The sequence below is a fragment of the Beta vulgaris genome, chromosome 5 (assembly GCF_026745355.1).
Source record: "Beta vulgaris subsp. vulgaris cultivar EL10 chromosome 5, EL10.2, whole genome shotgun sequence".
NCBI lineage: Eukaryota > Viridiplantae > Streptophyta > Magnoliopsida > Caryophyllales > Amaranthaceae > Beta > Beta vulgaris.
Genome location: NC_079206.1, coordinates 1,534,122 through 1,553,195, shown reverse-complemented (window position 1 = coordinate 1,553,195; position 19,074 = coordinate 1,534,122). Strand labels below are relative to the sequence as shown.

The window sequence follows — 19,074 nt, the reverse complement described above, 5'->3', positions numbered from 1 at the left end:
CAAACGGTAGGTACAATCAATTGCTCGCAGTCCACTACTTTTAATTATCAATCAAAAACAAAAACTAGTATTTAGAATCAATGGTGGTTAGGTTTGACTTTGTCAAAAGCTAAAATTAAAGCAAATGTAAAAGCTAACTTCAAACATGTTGTATACATAAAAGAAGAATTCGGTTTTTATTTTGGTAAATTTATCTTTCCTGCTTTAACTTTTTTTTTAATCTATGTGGCATCATGAATGAAGCAAATCGCAAATAATTACTCCTTCCGTTTTTTTATTTGCTATATTGTTGTTTTGGGAATGAAGCCATTAATTTTGACCGATTATTTTGATTATTTTATAAGTGAAAATATCAAATTATATAGTCATGTGTAGTCTTGTTAGATTCGTCTCGACATGTAAATTCATAATATCAAACTTTTATAATTTCTACTTAAACGAAATAAGAGATATTAAGAATTAAATAATGCCTTAAAAATCGTGCACAACAATGTAGCAAAGAATAAAAAAGCAGAGATAGTATAAATTGTCCAATAATAAATCGGCACAGTCACGAGTAGTCTCTTATAATCGACTTCTAAATAAGATATTTCTTACTATAATAGGATAGATCAAATTTTGTAATTTCTACTTACAAGAGATTAAATAATGCTTTAAAAACCCTACACAACAATGTAACAAATAAAAAAAGAGCAGAAATAGTACTAAATATCCAATAATAAATCGGCACAATCACGATTATTCTTACAATCGACTTTTAAATAAGATATTTCTTACTATAATAGCCACTTCATATAGAACCAAATTCTTCAAAAGTAGGAAATATATAATTCACACCCTTAATTTCATTATTCATGAATAAGATCTTCCAATAATCTCCAATCCTTGTCGGTGTGTGTCTTAGGGGATACAAATCCAGCCGCCTAGCCTTTTAGTCCACGAGACAAGCATAATTCATAATTAAGTTGTAAGGAAGAAGAAGAATACAAATTACTAAAGTATAGGAAAAAGATTCCTTGTTTTATAAACAATGGACAAAATCCATCTCTTTCAAAACTTTGTTGCATGATTACTTTCTAAAGGAAGGTGACCAATTGATGTTATATATGCTACATACGATCCACATCTTATCAGATGATAAATGTGTCAAATTGGTTTTTGTTAAAAATTCACAAGTACTACAAAAATTATTTTAGTAACTCTATTATAAACAATCAAAATATATACTTGACATGGTTCAATTTTTTCTGCATTTTGTTTTGACTATATATTGTGAATTATATGTAAGGGAAAATATAATCATGTGTAATTTTGTTAGACTTGTCTTAATATATGTTTTGAAAATATCTTTTTAAATTTTTTACTTATAGATAATTAATTTTTTTTTGGTTGTCCATCCGGTTCACTGGAGCTTTTGCTCCGAGTACATCCAAGTCTGACCAGGGTTATACACCTGATTTTGGTGGGTGAGTCTCCGAATAAGAGTTTCTACATACGGTGAGGTTCGAACTCGAGATATTTTTTAAGCGACATCAAACTGCTTACTATTTAAATCAACTCTTATTGATATAAATAAAATATACATTAACAAATGTGTCGAGAAGAGTGTGTCAAGTATTTCGACGGATAAGAGGTGTACTAAGAATAATGGACAAAGGGGGACTTTCAATATTTAAAACTTGTTGATATCATTTGCTTACAAGTTACTACAATGGATACCAAGATTAATAAAATACTAGAATTTGCATGATGAGCCAATGAGGTATATGAGGATAAGACAAATGATAATCCAAACGTCAGCAAACCATATAGTTTGAATAATCACAAAAGCATGAAAGTATAAAATATAATTCATATCCAAACCTAAAAGACTGTGCATGTTTGATGATTGATAAAGAGCAAAATGTGAACTTTAAAGATAGGATAGTTGAGCTAAATGGATCACATTTGTCAAAGGATTAGGAACTTTTTTTATATTTTGCATGAGATTGCTTGTCAGAGAAGGATACCTGATTTTTATCCTTTTTTTCACTTCATTTAATATTAATATTAACTAGTGACTTTGTTTGGTGTCTTATGTCTATAGGGATCATATGGAGATACTTATTCCACTTGGCTTCTTTTAAGCCTAGTGTCGGAGTTAAATTAACATAAGAGAATGTAATGTATTATGGTCATTTAGAAAAGATTGTAGGTTGAATTATAATAAACATATTGCGTAGTTGCATAACATATTTAAGAATATGACTCATCAAGATCTCGTACCACCCTTTTATAGTTCTACCTAGGGTATTAACGAGAGCCAAATCAAGATCGAGCCTGGGTTTGTTTGAGTCGACTCGATATAATAATAATAATTTTGCTTGAACTCGAATAGAGTATCGAGCTTAAATTTTGTAGTTTAATTGACCTTAAAATTGAACTTGAGTTAAAATTAGGGGTGTTCATAAAAAATCGAAACCCAAAAACCGCATAGAAAAACCGGTATAAATGGGTAGTAACCGTACCGATAAAAATATATTTTGACGGTACAATTGCAGATGCGATAAAATTAATGGTTAAACGGTACAGTTACAGTTATGATTTTTGAGTGAACGGTTAACCTAAACACCGAAATATTTTTTTTCTATTGTAATTCTTGTGAAACATTTTCCAACCATTACATTAATTCTAATATTTGTTACTAAGTTATAACAATTACAGGGAGTATGTGAATATTTGAAACTTAGTATTAAGATAAACACTATAGTTAGGAAATGGAATGAATTCATATTGTTAGTTATATTTTCCAATAGATTTATTATCCATTTTATAATACATTTTATATTACCATATATATAATATTAAAGTATATGCAAAAAAAATATATATGTATATATTAAGTAAAATATAATAGTATAACTAGAATAACGACTAATGGTTAACCAAAAAAGCGTACCGAAAAAAAGGTTAATCGCTTAGGCGGTAACCAGTCTAAACGGTTACAGTTAAGGTTCGCAATAAGAGTGAATCGAAACTTTCAGTTACCGAACCGACACTTTTGGTTACCGAACCGAAATCTTATTTCGGGACGGTTTGCCACCCATGAACATCCCTAATTTTAGGGCTCCTCTGGCCAGGTCATATTTTCCACCGAAAACCTTTCTATGGTATGCAACACAACTTATAATGCATCCTGGGTGATTCACACCATCTGAATTGCCCTAGAATACCACCAAACGACCCATTTATTATTTTGTCGTGCAGCCACGGAATAATTCCAAAACGGTCGTAAAACTTGTTCTTATGTCCGTTCAAAGCCGTGAGAGTCCTAAACCATCCCATTATTTCTCAAGGCATCCCACAACGACATTCGGTCCACAAGCCCCGTGGACGTCACAAAGCGTGACTTGTAACCTTTAATTTTGACCGTTTTAAGGCTCCTCCAGGCCCGGCATATTTTTGCCGAAAACCATGCTATGGGGTGAGACACGACTTATAATACATCCCGTGTGCTTTGTACCATCTGAGTTACCCCAGATTGCGATCAAACCACCCAGTTATGATGTTGTGGTGCAGACACGACTTATAATACATCCCGTGTGCTTTGTACCATCTGAGTTACCCCAGATTGCGATCAAACCACCCAGTTATGATGTTGTGGTGCAGACACGAAATGGCCCCGAAACGGTCGTAAAAGTTGTTCTTATGCCCTTTCAAAGCCGTGGGAGTTCTTAATATACCATTTCATGTCCCCTCGATCCATCCCAAGACATTCGGTGCATGGGTCCCGTTGACGTCTAAAAGCGTGACTTATAGCCTTCAATTTTGATCGTTTTAGGGCTCCTCCGAGACTGGTCATATTTTAAGCCGAAAACATTCCTATGGGGTACGGCACGACTTATAATGAATCCATGGTGTTTCGCATCATCTAAATTGCCACAAAACCACCCATTTATAATTTTGTCGTGCAACCACCGAATGACCCCGAAATGGTCGTAAAAGCTGTTTTTATCCCCGTTTAAAGCTGTAGGAGTCCTTAATATACCATTCCATGTCCCCTCGAGGCATCCAACGACATTCGGTGCACGGTTCCCGTGGACGTCTAAAAGCGTGACTTATAACCTTCAATTTTGTTCGTTTCAGGGGCTACTCCGGGTCCGGTTATTTTTTTCACGCCAAACCTTCCTATGGGGTGCAACAGGACTTATAATGCATCCCGAGTACTTCGCAACATATGAATTGCCCAAAAATGCCACCAAACCATCCATTTATAATTTTGTCGTGTAGCCACAGAATAACTCCGAAATGGTCGTATAATTTGTTATTAGGTCCGTTCAAAATCGTAGGAGTCCTTAATGTCCCCTCGAGGCATCCCACGACATCAGTGCACGGGTCTCGTGGACGTCTAAAAGCGTGACTTATAGCCTTCAATTTTGTCCGTTTTAGGGCTCCCTCGGGTACGGTTATTTTCTTCACCCAAAACCTTCCTATGGGGTGCGGCAGGACTTATAATGTATCCCGGGTGCTTTGCACTATTTGAATTGCCCCAAAATGCCACCAAACCACCCATTTATGGCTTTGTCGTGCAGCCACGGAATGACCTCGAAAACGGTCATAAAAGATGTTCTTATGCCCGCTAAAAGCCGTAGGAGGTCCTTAATATATCATGTCATGTCCCCTCGAGGCATCCCACGACATTCAGTGCACGGGTCCCGTGAACGTCTAAAAGCATGACCTATAGCCTTCAATTTTGACCGTTTTAGAGCTACTCTGGGCCCGGTTATTTTTTTCACGCCAACCCTTTCTATGGGTGCGGCAGGACTTATAATGCATCCCGGGTGCTTCGCGTCATCTGAATTGTCCCAAAATGCCACCAAACCATCCATTTATGATTTTGTCGTGCAACCACATAATGATCTTAAAACGGTCGTAAAAGTTGTTCTTATGCCCGTTCAAAACCGTAGGAGTCCTTAATATCCCATCCCATGTCCCCTCGAGGCATCCCACGACATTAGGTGCACGGGTCCCATGGACGTCTAAAAGTGTGACCTATGCCTTCAATTTTGACCGTTTTAGAGCTCCTCCGTATTCGGTCATATTTTTCTCAGAAAATCTTGCTATGGCGTACGACACGACTTATAATGCCTCCCGAGTGCTTTGTACCATCTGAATTGCCCCAGAATGCCATCAAACCACCCATTTATTATTTTGTGGTGCAGCCACGGAATGTCCCCGAAACGGTCGTAAAAGTTGTTCTTACGTCCATTCAAACCCGTGGGAGTTCTTAATATCATTCCATGTCCCCTCAAGCCATTCCACGACATGCGGTGTACGGGTCTCGTTGACGTCTAAAAGCGTGACTTATAGCCTTCAATTTTGACCATTTTAGGGCTCCTGCGAGCCTGATCGCTTTTTTTCCACACAAAACCTTCCTATGGAGTGTGGCATGACTTCTAATACATCCCGGGTGCTTCGCACCATCTGAATTGCCCCAAAATACCACCAAACCATCCATATATGATTTTATCGTGTAACCACGAAATGACCCCGAAATGGTCGTAAAAACTATTTTTATTCACGTTCATAGCCGTTGGAGTCCTTAATATACCATCCCATGTTCCGTCGAGGCATCCCACGACATTTGGTGCAGGGGTCTGTGGACGTCTAAAAGCGTGACTTTTATCCTTCAATTTTGACCATTTTAGGGCTCCTACGGGTCCGATCATATTTTTCGCGAAAAACCTTCCTATGGGGGTCTGGCAGAACTTATAATGCATCCCGGGTGTTTCGCACCATCTGAATTGCCACAGAATGCCACCAAACGGCCTGTTTATTAATTTGTTGTGCAGCCACTGAATGGCCCCGAGACGGTCGTAAAAATCGTTCTTATGCCCGTTCAAAGACGTGGGAGTCGTTAATATATCCTTCCATGTTCCCTCGAGGCATCCCATGACATTCGATGCACATGTCCTAGGTACGTCTAAAAGCGTGACTTATAGCCTTCAATTTTGACTGTTTTAGGGCTCTTGCGGACCCGGTCATATTTTTCGCCGAAAACCTTGCTATGTGGTGTAGCACGACTTATAATGCATCCCGAGTGCTTCGCAGTTCCCACCGTCTGAATTTCCGCAGAATGCCGTCAAACCACCCATTCATGATTTTGTGGTGCACCCACAGAATGGCCCCGAAACGATCGTAAAAGTTGTTCTTATGCTTGTTAAAAGCCGTGAAAGTTCTTAATATAGCATCCCATGTCCCCTCGAGCCATCCCACGACATTCGGTGCACGGGTCTCGTGGACATCTAAAAGCGTGATTTATAACCTTCAATTTTGACCGTTTTAGGGCTCCTCCGGGCCCGGTCATATTTTTAGCCGAAAATATTCTTATGGGGTGCGGCATGAGGTATAATGCATCCCGGGTGTTTCACACCATCTGAATTACCCCAGAATGCCACCAAATGACCCATTTCTTATTTTATCGTGCAACCACGGAATGACCCCGAAACGGTCGTAAAAAATGTTCTTATGTTCGTTTAAAGTCGTGGGAGTGTTTAATATACCATTCCATGCCCCTCGAGGCATTCCACGACATTCGGTGCACGGGTCCCGGGGACGTCTAGAAGTGTGACTTATAGCCTTCAATTTTGACAGTTTTAGATCTACGCCGGGCCCTGTCATATTTTTCACCGAAAACCTTCTTATGGGATGCGGCATGACTTATAATGCATCCCGAGTGTTTCACACCATCTGAATTGCCCCAGAATGCTTCCAAGCGACGCATTTATTATTTTGTGGTGCAGCCACGAATTGGTCCTGAAACGGTCGTAAAAGTTGTATTATGCCCGTTCAAAGACGTGGTAGTCATAAATATATCCTCCCATGTACCCACGAGGCGTTCCACGACATTCGATGAACGAGGCCCGAGGATATCCAAAAGCGTGACTTAGAGGCTTCAATTTCGATCGTTTTAGGGCTACTCGAGTCTCGGTCATATATTTCGCCGAAAACCTTTCTATGGAGTGTGAAACGACTTATAATGCATCACGGGTAGGGATGGCAATGGTCCTGGACCCGACCCAGACCCGCTAGGATCCGACCCATTTATAAGGGTCTGGGTCCAGAAATTTTAGACCCAATGGGTCTGGGTAGGGTCTGGGTCCCGAAGAGCATGGGTCGGGGTCCACATATGTTAGACCCAGACCCGTCCCACGGACCCATTTACATATTAGAATTTTTTATTTTTACCTAAAGTCTAAAATTTTATGAGTTGTGATTTTGTGAACTCGTTAGTGTTGTAACTCCACTAAGACATGTAACTTTATAAGTTGTAACATTTTAATATTTTATGAGTTAATTATTAAAATTTTATTTAGAGAATGTTTTAACCATGGATACAAGAACCTATATCTAAATGTGATAAAAACTTAAAACTAAGAAGGACCCATTTAGGACCCAGTAAGGACCCATGAACCCGCTAGACCCAGCGGATCTGGGTCTAAAAAATCTAGACCCAATGGATCTGGGGCGGGTCTGGGTCTGGGTCCAGGTGAACCCGACCCAGACCCGCCCCATTGCCATCCCAAATCACGGGTGCTTAAGCCGCACCCTCTGCATTGCCCCTGAATGTCATCAAACAACCAATTTATGATTTTGTGGTGCTGCCATGGAATGTCCCCGAACCAGTCGTAAAAGTATTATTTATGCCCGTTCAAAGTCGTGGGAGTCATTAATACCATCCCATGTCCCCTCAAGATATCCCACGACATTCGATTCAAGGGTCTCGAGGACGTCTAAAAGCTTGGTTTACAACCTTTAATTTTGACCATTTTAGCCTTAAAACACTATATTACATATATTCTATAAATAGGTTTATACTATTCAGTTTAGTTTTTTCACAAGTATTGTGCAACATTTAAATATAAAATTTTCATTTAATTTCTATAATATGGAAAATAATATAGCTAAAACAAATTTCGAGTCTGCTCATGAACTTTGCTATGCTCGGCTCTAAAAAAATTTAAGTTAAGCTCGAATAGTTTGCGAGCCAGCTAGACTTATTAACACTCCTAGTTAGCATTTTGTTGATTATTCTAATGAAAATGGATATTATGGAAATTAAGGAGGAAAAAGACGACAAAAAAGAAGTAGGTCTCAACTTCCATTTTATTCTAACACTTTCTTACCAATTATATGCCATAATTTTCATAAAAATATCATCTAATATACTTACGCTATTTAAAGTATCTTTCTCATTCCCTCAAAAAAAAAAAATATTTCTCATTACTTAACTCAAAGACGTATTAGAATATTAAATTATTAATCATTACTTTTATTTTATGAAAGACGACAATTTTAGTATATTGCATAATGTATTTTTAGATATACATTAGATCTTAACCCACATAATTTAAGTATACTACAATTGCTGAGGGATGATGTCAGGGAAAGAGAAGGTAAGATTATCATCCTTCTTAAATAATTACTACTACAGCATAAAGGAGGCACAATTTTTAAGCAGCCGATATATTTAGAAGAATTATAAATAAAAATAAAAATAGATATATTAAAATTATAACAGAGAGAGTACAATGTTTTAAAATATAAGAATTATAACGGAGGGAGTACAATGTTTTAAAATAGTTATAGTTTGTTTGTTTTTTCTGGTGAAAAAGAATAATATATTAAAATTTAATTAATTGTCTCATACTACCTCCGTTTCATTTTAATTGTTACACTTACACTTTTCACGCATGCCGATGCACTATTTTGAGCCTTTATATCTCTAATTTTGTATTTGTAAAAAATATAAAAACTACATATTAATAAAATACAAACTAATACGAATCTAACAAGATCCCACATGACTATGTTTTTATTCACATATAAATCACAAACGAGGGTCAAAGTGCAATTTGTGAATAGTGTAAAATGTCAAAGTGTAACAATTAAAAAGAAACGGAGGTAGTACAACTTAAAAGAGCAATCCCTGAGTTAAGCATAAATACGAGCCCTAAGTTTTAGTATTTTTCACTAATTGGGGACTCTAAGTTTTTTTTTCACCCTTAGAGTACTATGACCACTCTTACCCTATATTTTAATTGGTTGGGGTTAAAAACTTAGTACCTTGAGTTAAAAACTTAATACCTAGGGTTATCATTCCTTTGGTTGTTATTTGCGTCTTGAATTGATCAAACTGCAAATACAAGTTTCACTTTCTTTTATCTCCTCTGTTCAAGAAGCTTCCCAAAGCTAAGGTCAGACTATTGTTGATCCAAACTCAGTTTTTGCTTCCAATTTCGCACTCTTGCTGCTCCCAATTTAGGTAAGTTGCTCCAAATTTTTTTTTTTGTTTCAATTACTCAACTTTTTCAATATTATATGTTAGGGTTAGGGTTTATTAATCGTTTTTTCCTATAAATTTTAAGTTTTATTCATGAAAATATCATTGAACTGTAGCAATTCAGTTGATGATGAAATTGTTCATTTTTAATTAATTAAGGTTTTCAGTATAAATTATGCTTTATATTGAAGAAAAATGCCAACTATCTATGAGCATAACAGAGGAAAGGGAGGTTAAGGCCTAAGGGTGTTTGAATTCATCTTTAGTCTAGATATTCAAATCTTAATTTACATGAGTTAGTTATCATCATAAGGCATTGAATTAGCCTTACACAGGAGGATGATGATGATGCATAGTGCATTACACAGAAGGTACCGATTAGAGGTTACAGAGGTGTAAATGTAATTGGCCTTTTTTTTTTATAATTAGCAAGGACTAATGTTAATGTAATTGGGCTTTTTTTTTTTTGGTTCAATAGATTAAGGATTTGTCAACCTCTATGTGAATGCACGTTGACTGTGAATGAAAGAATGGTAGTACTACCAAATGTAATTTTGGCATTCCACAAATTTAGTAGACTATTTAATCAATTACCATTTTGTTGATTTTTTTTATTGTACTAGATAGCCTACATTCAATTGTTTAAATCCAAATTGGGTGAATATTGATTAACACTAATTCGTGTGTTTGCGAAGATTCTTTTGCAAATCAAGAGTTTTATATACTACGTAATTAGTACTTCATAATATCACATATACTATGTTAATTGCTTGATATTTTGCACATTTTACTTGTGTTTTCTTTTTCTATTATATTGTGTTTTTACTTGTTGTTTAATGGTTGCTACTCTTTTTTGATGTAGATATGGATTTGGATATTGATCCATGTATTGTTGTTCACCATGGTGGTAAGTGGGTGTATAACCCTAACAAAGTCAAATAAGTGTTCTAATGCACAACAGAGGTGTAGGTATTTACACCTACCCAAATGGCTACCAGAGACAAGCCATGGTAAGTTAATATGCTCATTTATTCTTCATATTCATTCTTCTCCCATAATTAACATTTTAACTTCTCATGTTGCTTGAATTGGCAGTACAAAAATCAAAGTCAAACTCAAATCAACATGAACTCAAATCTAACATCATCCAACCTTGATTAGTAAGTGACTTTACTTATTATTGAGTTGATTATATACATCACTGTAAGTTTGAACAAGTAAATGATTTTAAAAGTTGCTGGTTGTTTCATTTTATGCAGGTGTTGCTCTTTTGCTCTTATATTGATGCATGGGGATAGGATGATGCAAGCTAATAGCTTTCTTGTTTGTTCATAGTTGCATGGAGTTGCATGGTGTTTGTTGGGTCATTTATTAGCTTTCTCTTTTGTCAAGATTTTATTCCCAAAACGTTTAAGTTTTTGGTTGTTACAGTTATATTTAATCAAGTTTTTGCTTTAGGGACTAAGTTTTTATAAAATATATTAAGTTTTAGATCTGATGGTACTATGTTTTTGCATTTTTTTGCTTAAGTGAGTTAAATCCAAGTTAACAAAAGAGAGTAAAAGAAAGTGAAACTTGATATTAGCAATTTTTTTTTTTTTGAGCACGATATTAGCAATTTGATCAATTCCCAGACGCAAATAACTACCAAAACAATGATAACCCTAAGTATTAAGTTTTTAACTCAAGGTACTAAGTTTTTAACTCAAGGTACTAAGTTTTTAACTCAAGGTACTAAGTTTTTAACCACAACTAATTAAAATATAGCGTGAGAGTGGTCATAGTACTCTAAGGGTGAAAAAAAAACTTAGAGTCCCCAATTAGTGAAAAGTACTAAAACTTAGGGCTCGTATTTATGCTTAACTCAGCAATCCCTCTATGAGTACTGATACATTCCGTTAAATAAGCTTTCATACAATAGTTAAGGGAGGAAGGGTCAAATACTTGAAGTTACAACATACTTTTGTTTTGACATATGAGTTTTCACCCTCTCTTTACATTGTATATACTTCCTCCCAACTGTTTTAAATGAAACATTGGATGAAATGACACTATTCACTAATCAATTTTAACTCCAATTTATCGCTATTATATAAAGAAAAACATAGTTAAGTGGGATCTTGTTAGATTCGTCTCGATGTATACTATCAAATTATAACTTTTTTATATTTTTTACGTTCACACAACTAAAGATATTAATGACTAAAGAAGCGCGTTGGGTTGCGTGAAAAAGCAAACGTTTCATTTAAAACAGAACGGAGGAAGTATAAATCTTTTTCACATATTTATATATCTCTATCCTATCAAATGAGTCCACAAACTTATCGTACATGTCGTGTCGCAACTTTGAAAAATAAAACAATAATGGTTAGGCTATTCAATCATCAAAGATGACTAGATGAGAAGGACCACATAGCTAAAGAAATTATCCCAAACTTAGTTTGGTCATTGTCTTTGGTTAGGAGCATAAGGATGATGATGATGCTACTAGCTAACTTCATACTATATGATGTTTTGGTCCCACAATTAATATGTCTATACACATTTTCAAGGGAGAATTAGGTTCACAGAACTTGGTCTTTTGACAACTTTCCCCTTTAGTAGAGCTATTGTCTTTACCCACTAAACATCAGTGGTCAGTGGGTTTTGTGGGCCATGCATACCCCTCTTAAGAAAAGAAGAGAACAAGAAAAAGAAGTTGGTTGCAAATATGAAATACTCTTCTTGCATACTTATAGATTCCTAGTCCTCTATTGATGGTAATGCATTAATCCTAGTTACTAGTTAGGCAAAAAACAATGAAATGACTTTGCTTATATGCTTCAACATCTTTGGTTTTATTGCATGGGTGGGTGATGGAATAATATAAAATAAATGTTATATTGGTGATGTAAAGAGAAATAAAGGTGGAAATATTCTCCCATATTCGGTAGGAGACAACTTGTCTCATATTATGACAATTTTGTAATTTCACTATCAACTTGATACAATGTAACATTTACTCGATATGTTTGGATGCAACCAGAATATGGTATAATAGTTAACTAATATAATAAGATAGTGTTAAGATATGATATACTAGTCATCTAATACATCAACTAGATTTCAACTAACAATCCCCAAATAAAAATATATAATTTTTTTTTAAAAAAAATTTATAATAATTTTAATATTACTTTCATAAATATTACTTAAATGCCATGATATTGAACCATACTGAATATGGGAATATCACTGCTCAAACAGAAAGTAGGGTGAATACATTAAGATTTGCATAAAATAAATATTATTCTTCTCTCAATGGGATTTTTTGGAACCTAAAAAGATTATGGATAAATAGTGAACTTTCCTTTATATGCTTCCTTTTGGATTTGGTGTAGTTTTATGTCTTAATCGAAATGATAATGTAAAAGATGTACTCTTTTTCAATATGGGGTGATATTTCACCATCAAAGTTTTTTTTTTTTTCTTTCATGGAGGAGGCTAATAATCATTCAAGAATGAATCTACTATTATATTTGACCTGTGTTTCCTGTCCAAATATCATTCTAGTAGCCGCAAATTGCTGGTCTAATAAGCCTATGTCTAACTTTTCCCTCAAAACAATTAGTTTTTTATACACGTAATGCAACAATTAGTTTTTTATACACGTAATGCATGCATTAATTGCTTAGATTTATTCTTAAATTTCATCTAAATATAATTTTAAAAGTGTAATTTATAATCATTATAGTACAAACTAATGTAATTTATCAAGTGTTTAGAAATTGTATGAACATTAGATCTATTCGATAATCACTTTTATCATCATGTCAAGTTACTTTATTAATGCTTATTTAGTTTATTCCCCATCTTTAAATTAAGAAAAGATATGATTGTAAATAAGTCCCACGTTTTGCATGCAGATGTATTCAGTTAGATCCAAATTTAGCTAATGTAAGCATCAATAAACATGTATATTCTTCATAAGAACATTGGTCAGACATAAGATTCATGAAAATCAGTACACCTTGGGCTAATCATACAGTTGAAGCACCAAAAGGTGCCAGTCTTTTTCTGGCAACCTTAGATCTATAACACCAAACCTCAAATGCCTCAGTCAAGTCAGGATACTGAATATGTTGATCATCCAACCAATCTGTCAAAATCTCTGCCTGATCCCCTGACGGCAACGCGAGTATGATTGAAACAAATGCAGCTTCCAAAGTCTGCCACACCTCCGAATCAATTTTTGGCCCCGCACTATCTTCTTCGGAGTCCGATGGAACTGTATTAACCATAGGTTTTGTAAGTCTTGCAAACGGTAGCCATAGTTTCACCATTTGAAGCCTCTTTGCAGTTGGCAAAACAACATTTCCATACCCTACTGCTTCTAAAACTTTTGTAGCTACCTCAATCACTTTCAATCTTAACTCGAGTATTTCTGCTTTTGAACTTTTTTTCTCAATAAGCTCGATTACTGTATCAGAAACCTCCAACCAAAAATCTACTAGATCTCTCATTATTTCAAGTTTGCCAGAAATTTGACATGCCCATGATAGATCCAGCAAATATGATTGTAGCAGCTCAAATCTTTCAGCCTCAGAAACCACTGTTTTGAGCTCTTTTACTGAAGATTCTAGAAGCGCACGAAATCTCAATAGCAGTCTCATTAGACATTCTCTTACCTCAAGCTTTACCTCATCAAATGAGGTAAGAAGGGGTACATCATCATCCTCAGCAAGCATGTACTCTAGCTGCTCTTGAGCCGAAGATTTGAGATCCTTTAGTGAAGGAGGTGGTGATGATGTGGCAAATCGAATGGCTGATACATATATCCTCCAAATGGCACCATGATTAACTGGTTGAAGGCGGGCAAGAATAGAGTTTGCTTCAGGTCCAATGCCCGGTATGGTTTGTAAAATTTCCTCTTCCTCAGCCTCTTCCCAAGGGACAGCCTCCAAGTACTCCACGGAAGAAGAGATGATACAAGGGCATCCCAGCTCAACAGCCACTCGAAGGATGCCAAGGGTGTTTCGAACTCCATGCCAGCTTTCAGAAATCAAGCTGTCAGAAACAACATAGAGAAGGCGTAGAAGAGTGATATTGTAGTCAAAGTCAGATTCTTGGCAATAAACCTCAACGCAACTGCGTGCATCGAGAATCTGACATGTTGGCCAAGTGTCAGAAAGACGGTCAGCAAAATACTTACTTTTTTTGACTAGGATGGAGGAGTGGCAATATAGCCACTCATCACGTCCTTCAGGTGTCCGCACCCTAACAACGACATCACTAGTTGATCGGTCATTAAACTTGACTGAAGATCCTATTCCAGCTTCCTGTTATAGGGCCCATTCAGAACCAGAAAATAAATCATAAGCACAGAGCATACAATGTACAGCCAAAAGAGTTTAGACATTGGTCATAGAATAATCCCTAATGCTCAAAAGAATAAAGGTTTGTTATTTTTTACAATCATAAGCTATTGTAGTTTGACTCGATAAAAGCTAAACTTGAGTGAGCTTGGATAAAGATCAAAGTTGACTGAGGTTCTTAAGAAGTGGAGCTCAGCACACCTTATTTAACTCCAATAACTTGTCAGCAGCTCACTATTTTTCTTGACTGACAAATTTTCAGGTAGCATGATACTTTTACTTGATGTTTCAAAAAAAAAAAAAAATAGTGCCTGTGTATATATGAGAACTAATTGGATAGATTCAAGCGGAATAAAATGGGTGTGCTCTGAGAGTAGCAATATGTTACTTAGCTACCATGATAGAAAGATGTAAGGATCTCCAAGTGCAAAATTTCACAACTAAAGCTAATTTATGTGTGAATATGTGTGTGTAATGTGTACATACATATAATTAGAAAAAGGATCTAAACTGTACTATGATCCGGTTATAGTATTTTCGGTTCTTTTGTTAGCAATATCTCTAAGCTAATAAGCTCTCAGTAGTGCATCTAAAGCTCAAGTCAAGCATAAAGTTTTCGAGATCAGGTCCCGACTATATCGACTATCGAGACAAACTGAACTATGGCAAACATAGAGTGAGTTCTTTTGATCCTAAAAGCTAAGTTTCAAGTCTCAACAAGTCCAATCAGGTGTAAACATAAGGTGACATCAGGGTTCATCAAATCCAATCGGGTCTAATAAGTTCAGAGAAGAGAATGCACCCTCAAGCAAGCCATTAACACCCTAATGCTAAGAATTTTCTTGCCACCCATGATATCAACAGGGCACTAAATGCATTAGAACAAAACTGTGATACACTTTTCATCGCATATTTATTTCCATAAACACTTGCAGGGAGATAAAATTAAGAAAAGAAAGCCAGGAAAGAACATGAGGAGTTAAGAATTGCACCATTAACTCTCAACGAAAGAGCCATCATCTAGCATGACTACTTACAGGCCTCTCCATTCAGTTGATAAGCAGTTCTGTGTGTGAAGCTACCAAGCATTGCAGCTACATATTCAAACAAAAAAAAAAGGGTGAGTTCTAATAATTAAATAACACGCAATCCAATCCGAAAATTCAAATAACGATTTGAATAAAATAATTCAAGGGAGCAAGATTGCATAAATTTCAAATAAAATGATACAATTAAACCCACAAATATAAAACTCTAAACTTCCATTTATCATCTTATTATTCTAGGTTTTAAGATTAAACCCACAATTAGACTCTAAACTTTTATATACCATCTTCTTATTCTAGGTTTTGAAGATTAAACCCACAATTAGAAAACTCTAAACTTTCATATACCATCTTCTTATTCTAGGTTTTAAGATTAAACCCACAATTAGAAAACTCTAAAACTTTTATATACCATCTTCTTATTCTAGGTTTTAAGATTAAACCCACAATTAGAAAACTCTAAACTTTCATATACCATCTTCTTATTCTAGGTTTTAAGATTAAACCCACAATTAGAAAACTCTAAAACTTTTATACACCATCTTCTTATTCTATGTTTTAAGATTAAACCCACAATTAGAAAGCTCTAAACTTTTATATACCATCTTCTTATTCTATGTTTTAAGATTAAACCCACAATTAGAAAGCTCTAAACTTTTATATACCATCTTCTTATTCTAGGTTTTAAGATTAAACCCACAATTAGAAAACTCTAAACTTTTATTTATCATCTTCCAATTCTAGGTTTTAAGATTAAACCCACAATTAGAGAACAAATAGGAATATAGAAATTTACATTTCACAACAGTCAAAATTACAGTATTCACTTCCACAACATCATCCCACAATTAAAAATTTGCAACATCCCTAATCCACTATTCATATTCATACATAACAATAGATCAAACTACTAAATTGAGCTGATTGACTAATTTCACTTAAAATAACCTCCTAATTGAGTAATCTCAATTCAAATAACCTCCAAATTCACTAATTTCAATTTGGATAACCTCCCATTAAACTAATCTAATTGACTAATTCCAACTCAAATATCCTCCTAAATTGAGATACTCATTTTTTGATTCACACATTACAGAATCTCCTCCTATATTTCAAAAAAAGAAAAGGAAATAAAAGTATGACTCACATTGTGCCGTTGTGCGAGATCTGGTACTATGACTCTATGAGAGAGAGAGGAGAGAGTGTTGTACTGTCGAAGAAGCTATGAGAGTGTGTTGTGCAGCTTGTGCTAACAAAAATCCAAGTCTCATGCGATAAAGAGTACATTTAGATTATCGTTATCGGGCGTATCGATAGTCTACGTGTCATGCGGCACTCTCATCAAACTTAATGAAAAAAAATATTATATAATTATTAGGTTTCAAATATATGATTTTTGAAATGGAAAATAAAAGCTTAGCTATCAATATACTATGATTTAATTATTTAATGTTTGAAATAAAATATGATAAAGTCTTATAACAAATATACTCGACTAACAAGATTTAAACAAGTATATACATCTCTAACACTATTATTATGTCATATTCTCTTACCAGAATCGCTTTTAAACTATTATTTTCAAACTTAAATCTTTCAAATTCTTTTTTACTTATCATGACATGACATAATTTTTATTTATTTCTTAATGGACAAAAAAATACGAAAATTGGCAAAATAAATTATGAAATTTAAGAATAATAATTTTTTTTTTGCAATTGAATTAAGGTGTCGCCCGAGCCATAATACTTGTAAATCTATTAAAAGACGTTCCTAAACAAAGAACGGTGGCACATGATGCTCTCCTAAGTTTTAGTTCATGTAATACATGTACAATAAAATATAGAAATTGCATATTATAGGTTTTTGATAAAAATCAGGTAGATCAATTATGTTAATCAGAGGAATGTTAGGAATACTATAAAATAGTAAAGAGGAGGCGCAGCCAATATTTTGGGAAAAGTTACCCTAGAAAGAGCACACCTTTCATATATATATTACAGCTTAGCACTACAGACAAAAAACAGAAAAACTAGCTGTTATGTACAGCAGATTACAGCTAAGGAAAATACAGAAAGAATAAAAGAATACAAAGGAAATACAAAGAAGTATATCGTATTTCCTACACCCCCCCTTCAAGTTGGAGTTGGCTAGCAAAGACAAGTCCTAACTTGGAAGAAAGAAACCAATGCTGTTGGGAGGGAAGAGACTTGGTCATCAAATCAGCCAACTGCATAGAAGATTTCACATGTATGGTACTGATTGTCCCATCTTCTATGTTGTCTCTAATGTAATAGCAATCTAACTTGAGATGCTTTGTCCTGTCATGAAGAGCAGGATTGTGTGCAATGTATTCTGCTGACTTGTTGTCACAAAATAAGGGAATAGGTTTAGGAAGCTCATGTTGAAGATCTTCAAAAATGCCAGTTACCCAAGCAATCTCACTAGTGGTCTGTGACATGCTTCTAAATTCTGCCTCACAGGAGGATTTGGAGACCACCTTTTGCTTCTTTGTTTTCCAGCACACCAAGGATTTTCCTAGGAAGATGCAAAAACCTGTGAGAGACCTTCCACTATATGCACAACTTCCCCAATCAGCATCACTATAGGCTTGCAAAGTGTGCTCAGAATCACTAGGATAGAATAGACCAAGATCTATAGTTCCTTTTAGGTATTTCACCACATGTATAGCTGCTAGCATATGAGGTTTTCTAGGACAACTGAGATACTGACTCAGTTGTTGTACAGAGAAAGAAAGATCAGGTCTGGAGAGATTCAGATACAAGAGTCTTCCAACTAATCTCCGATACATTTCAGGGTCTTCAAGCATCTCTCCTTCCTCAGTAGACAATTTAACTCCTTTAGGAAAAGGAAAACTGTGTGGTGTGCAGTTTTCAACCCCAGTATCATGCACAATGTCAAGTGCATATTTCCTCTGATTTATCATTGTACCTTTGGCAGATCTTGCCACCTCAATCCCTAAAAAAAATCTTAAAGGACCCAAATCCTTTATAGTAAAAGCCTTATCCATAGCTAATTTCATTTCTTTGATGGAATCTTCATCATCACCACTCAGGATGAGATCATCCACATATACCAAGATGATGCAACTTTTCATATTTCTTCTTCTAATGAATAAGGAATAATCTCTTCTACATTGGATAAAATCATGCTTCAAGAGAAAAATTTTAAGCTCAATATTCCATTGTCTTGAGGCCTGTTTCAACCCATAGAGACTCTTCTTTAATTTGCAACCTTTCCTCCTGTGTCTCTTCCATATCCTTGTGGGATTCTTAAGTATACCTCTTCTTCAATAAAACCATGTAGAAATGCATTGTTTATATCAAGTTGA

At 35.2% G+C, this 19,074-nt stretch overlaps 2 protein-coding genes and 1 long non-coding RNA gene across 4 annotated transcripts; 1 reads left to right on the top strand and 2 right to left on the bottom strand.

Annotated features, from left to right (window-relative positions):
- Window positions 1-8,785: 8,785 nt before the first annotated feature.
- On the top strand, window positions 8,786-10,820 carry LOC125497383 (uncharacterized). Its single transcript, XR_007274060.2, has 4 exons — window positions 8,786-9,304; window positions 10,185-10,332; window positions 10,418-10,482; window positions 10,582-10,820. It is a non-coding gene; the product is annotated as an uncharacterized LOC125497383 (long non-coding RNA).
- Window positions 10,821-13,248: 2,428 nt separating this feature from the next.
- LOC104892096 (BTB/POZ domain-containing protein At3g05675) lies at window positions 13,249-17,014 on the bottom strand. 2 transcript variants are annotated; one of them, XM_010677920.4, is made up of 3 exons: window positions 16,870-17,014; window positions 15,714-15,770; window positions 13,249-14,640 (listed from the first exon to the last, which is right to left on the bottom strand). In XM_010677920.4, the coding sequence occupies exons 2-3, from the start codon at window positions 15,723-15,725 to the stop codon at window positions 13,342-13,344; spliced, it is 1,311 nt and encodes a 436-aa protein (XP_010676222.2). In that variant the 5' UTR covers window positions 15,726-15,770; window positions 16,870-17,014; the 3' UTR covers window positions 13,249-13,341. The 2 variants fall into 2 exon arrangements, with proteins under 2 accessions (XP_010676222.2, XP_010676223.2); XM_010677921.4 differs by having other exon boundaries at window positions 15,669-15,770; window positions 16,870-16,982.
- Window positions 17,015-17,844: 830 nt separating this feature from the next.
- Window positions 17,845-18,840, bottom strand: LOC130591659 (uncharacterized mitochondrial protein AtMg00810-like). The gene has a single exon (XM_057395327.1). It carries the CDS (start codon window positions 18,838-18,840, stop codon window positions 17,845-17,847), a length of 996 nt encoding a protein of 331 aa, XP_057251310.1.
- Window positions 18,841-19,074: the final 234 nt, after the last annotated feature.

Bases quoted from the DNA above. Each gene is read 5' to 3' on its own strand.
- LOC130591659 (XM_057395327.1), bottom strand. From the start codon at position 18,840: ATGAAAAGTTGCATCATCTTGGTATATGTGGATGATCTCATCCTGAGT.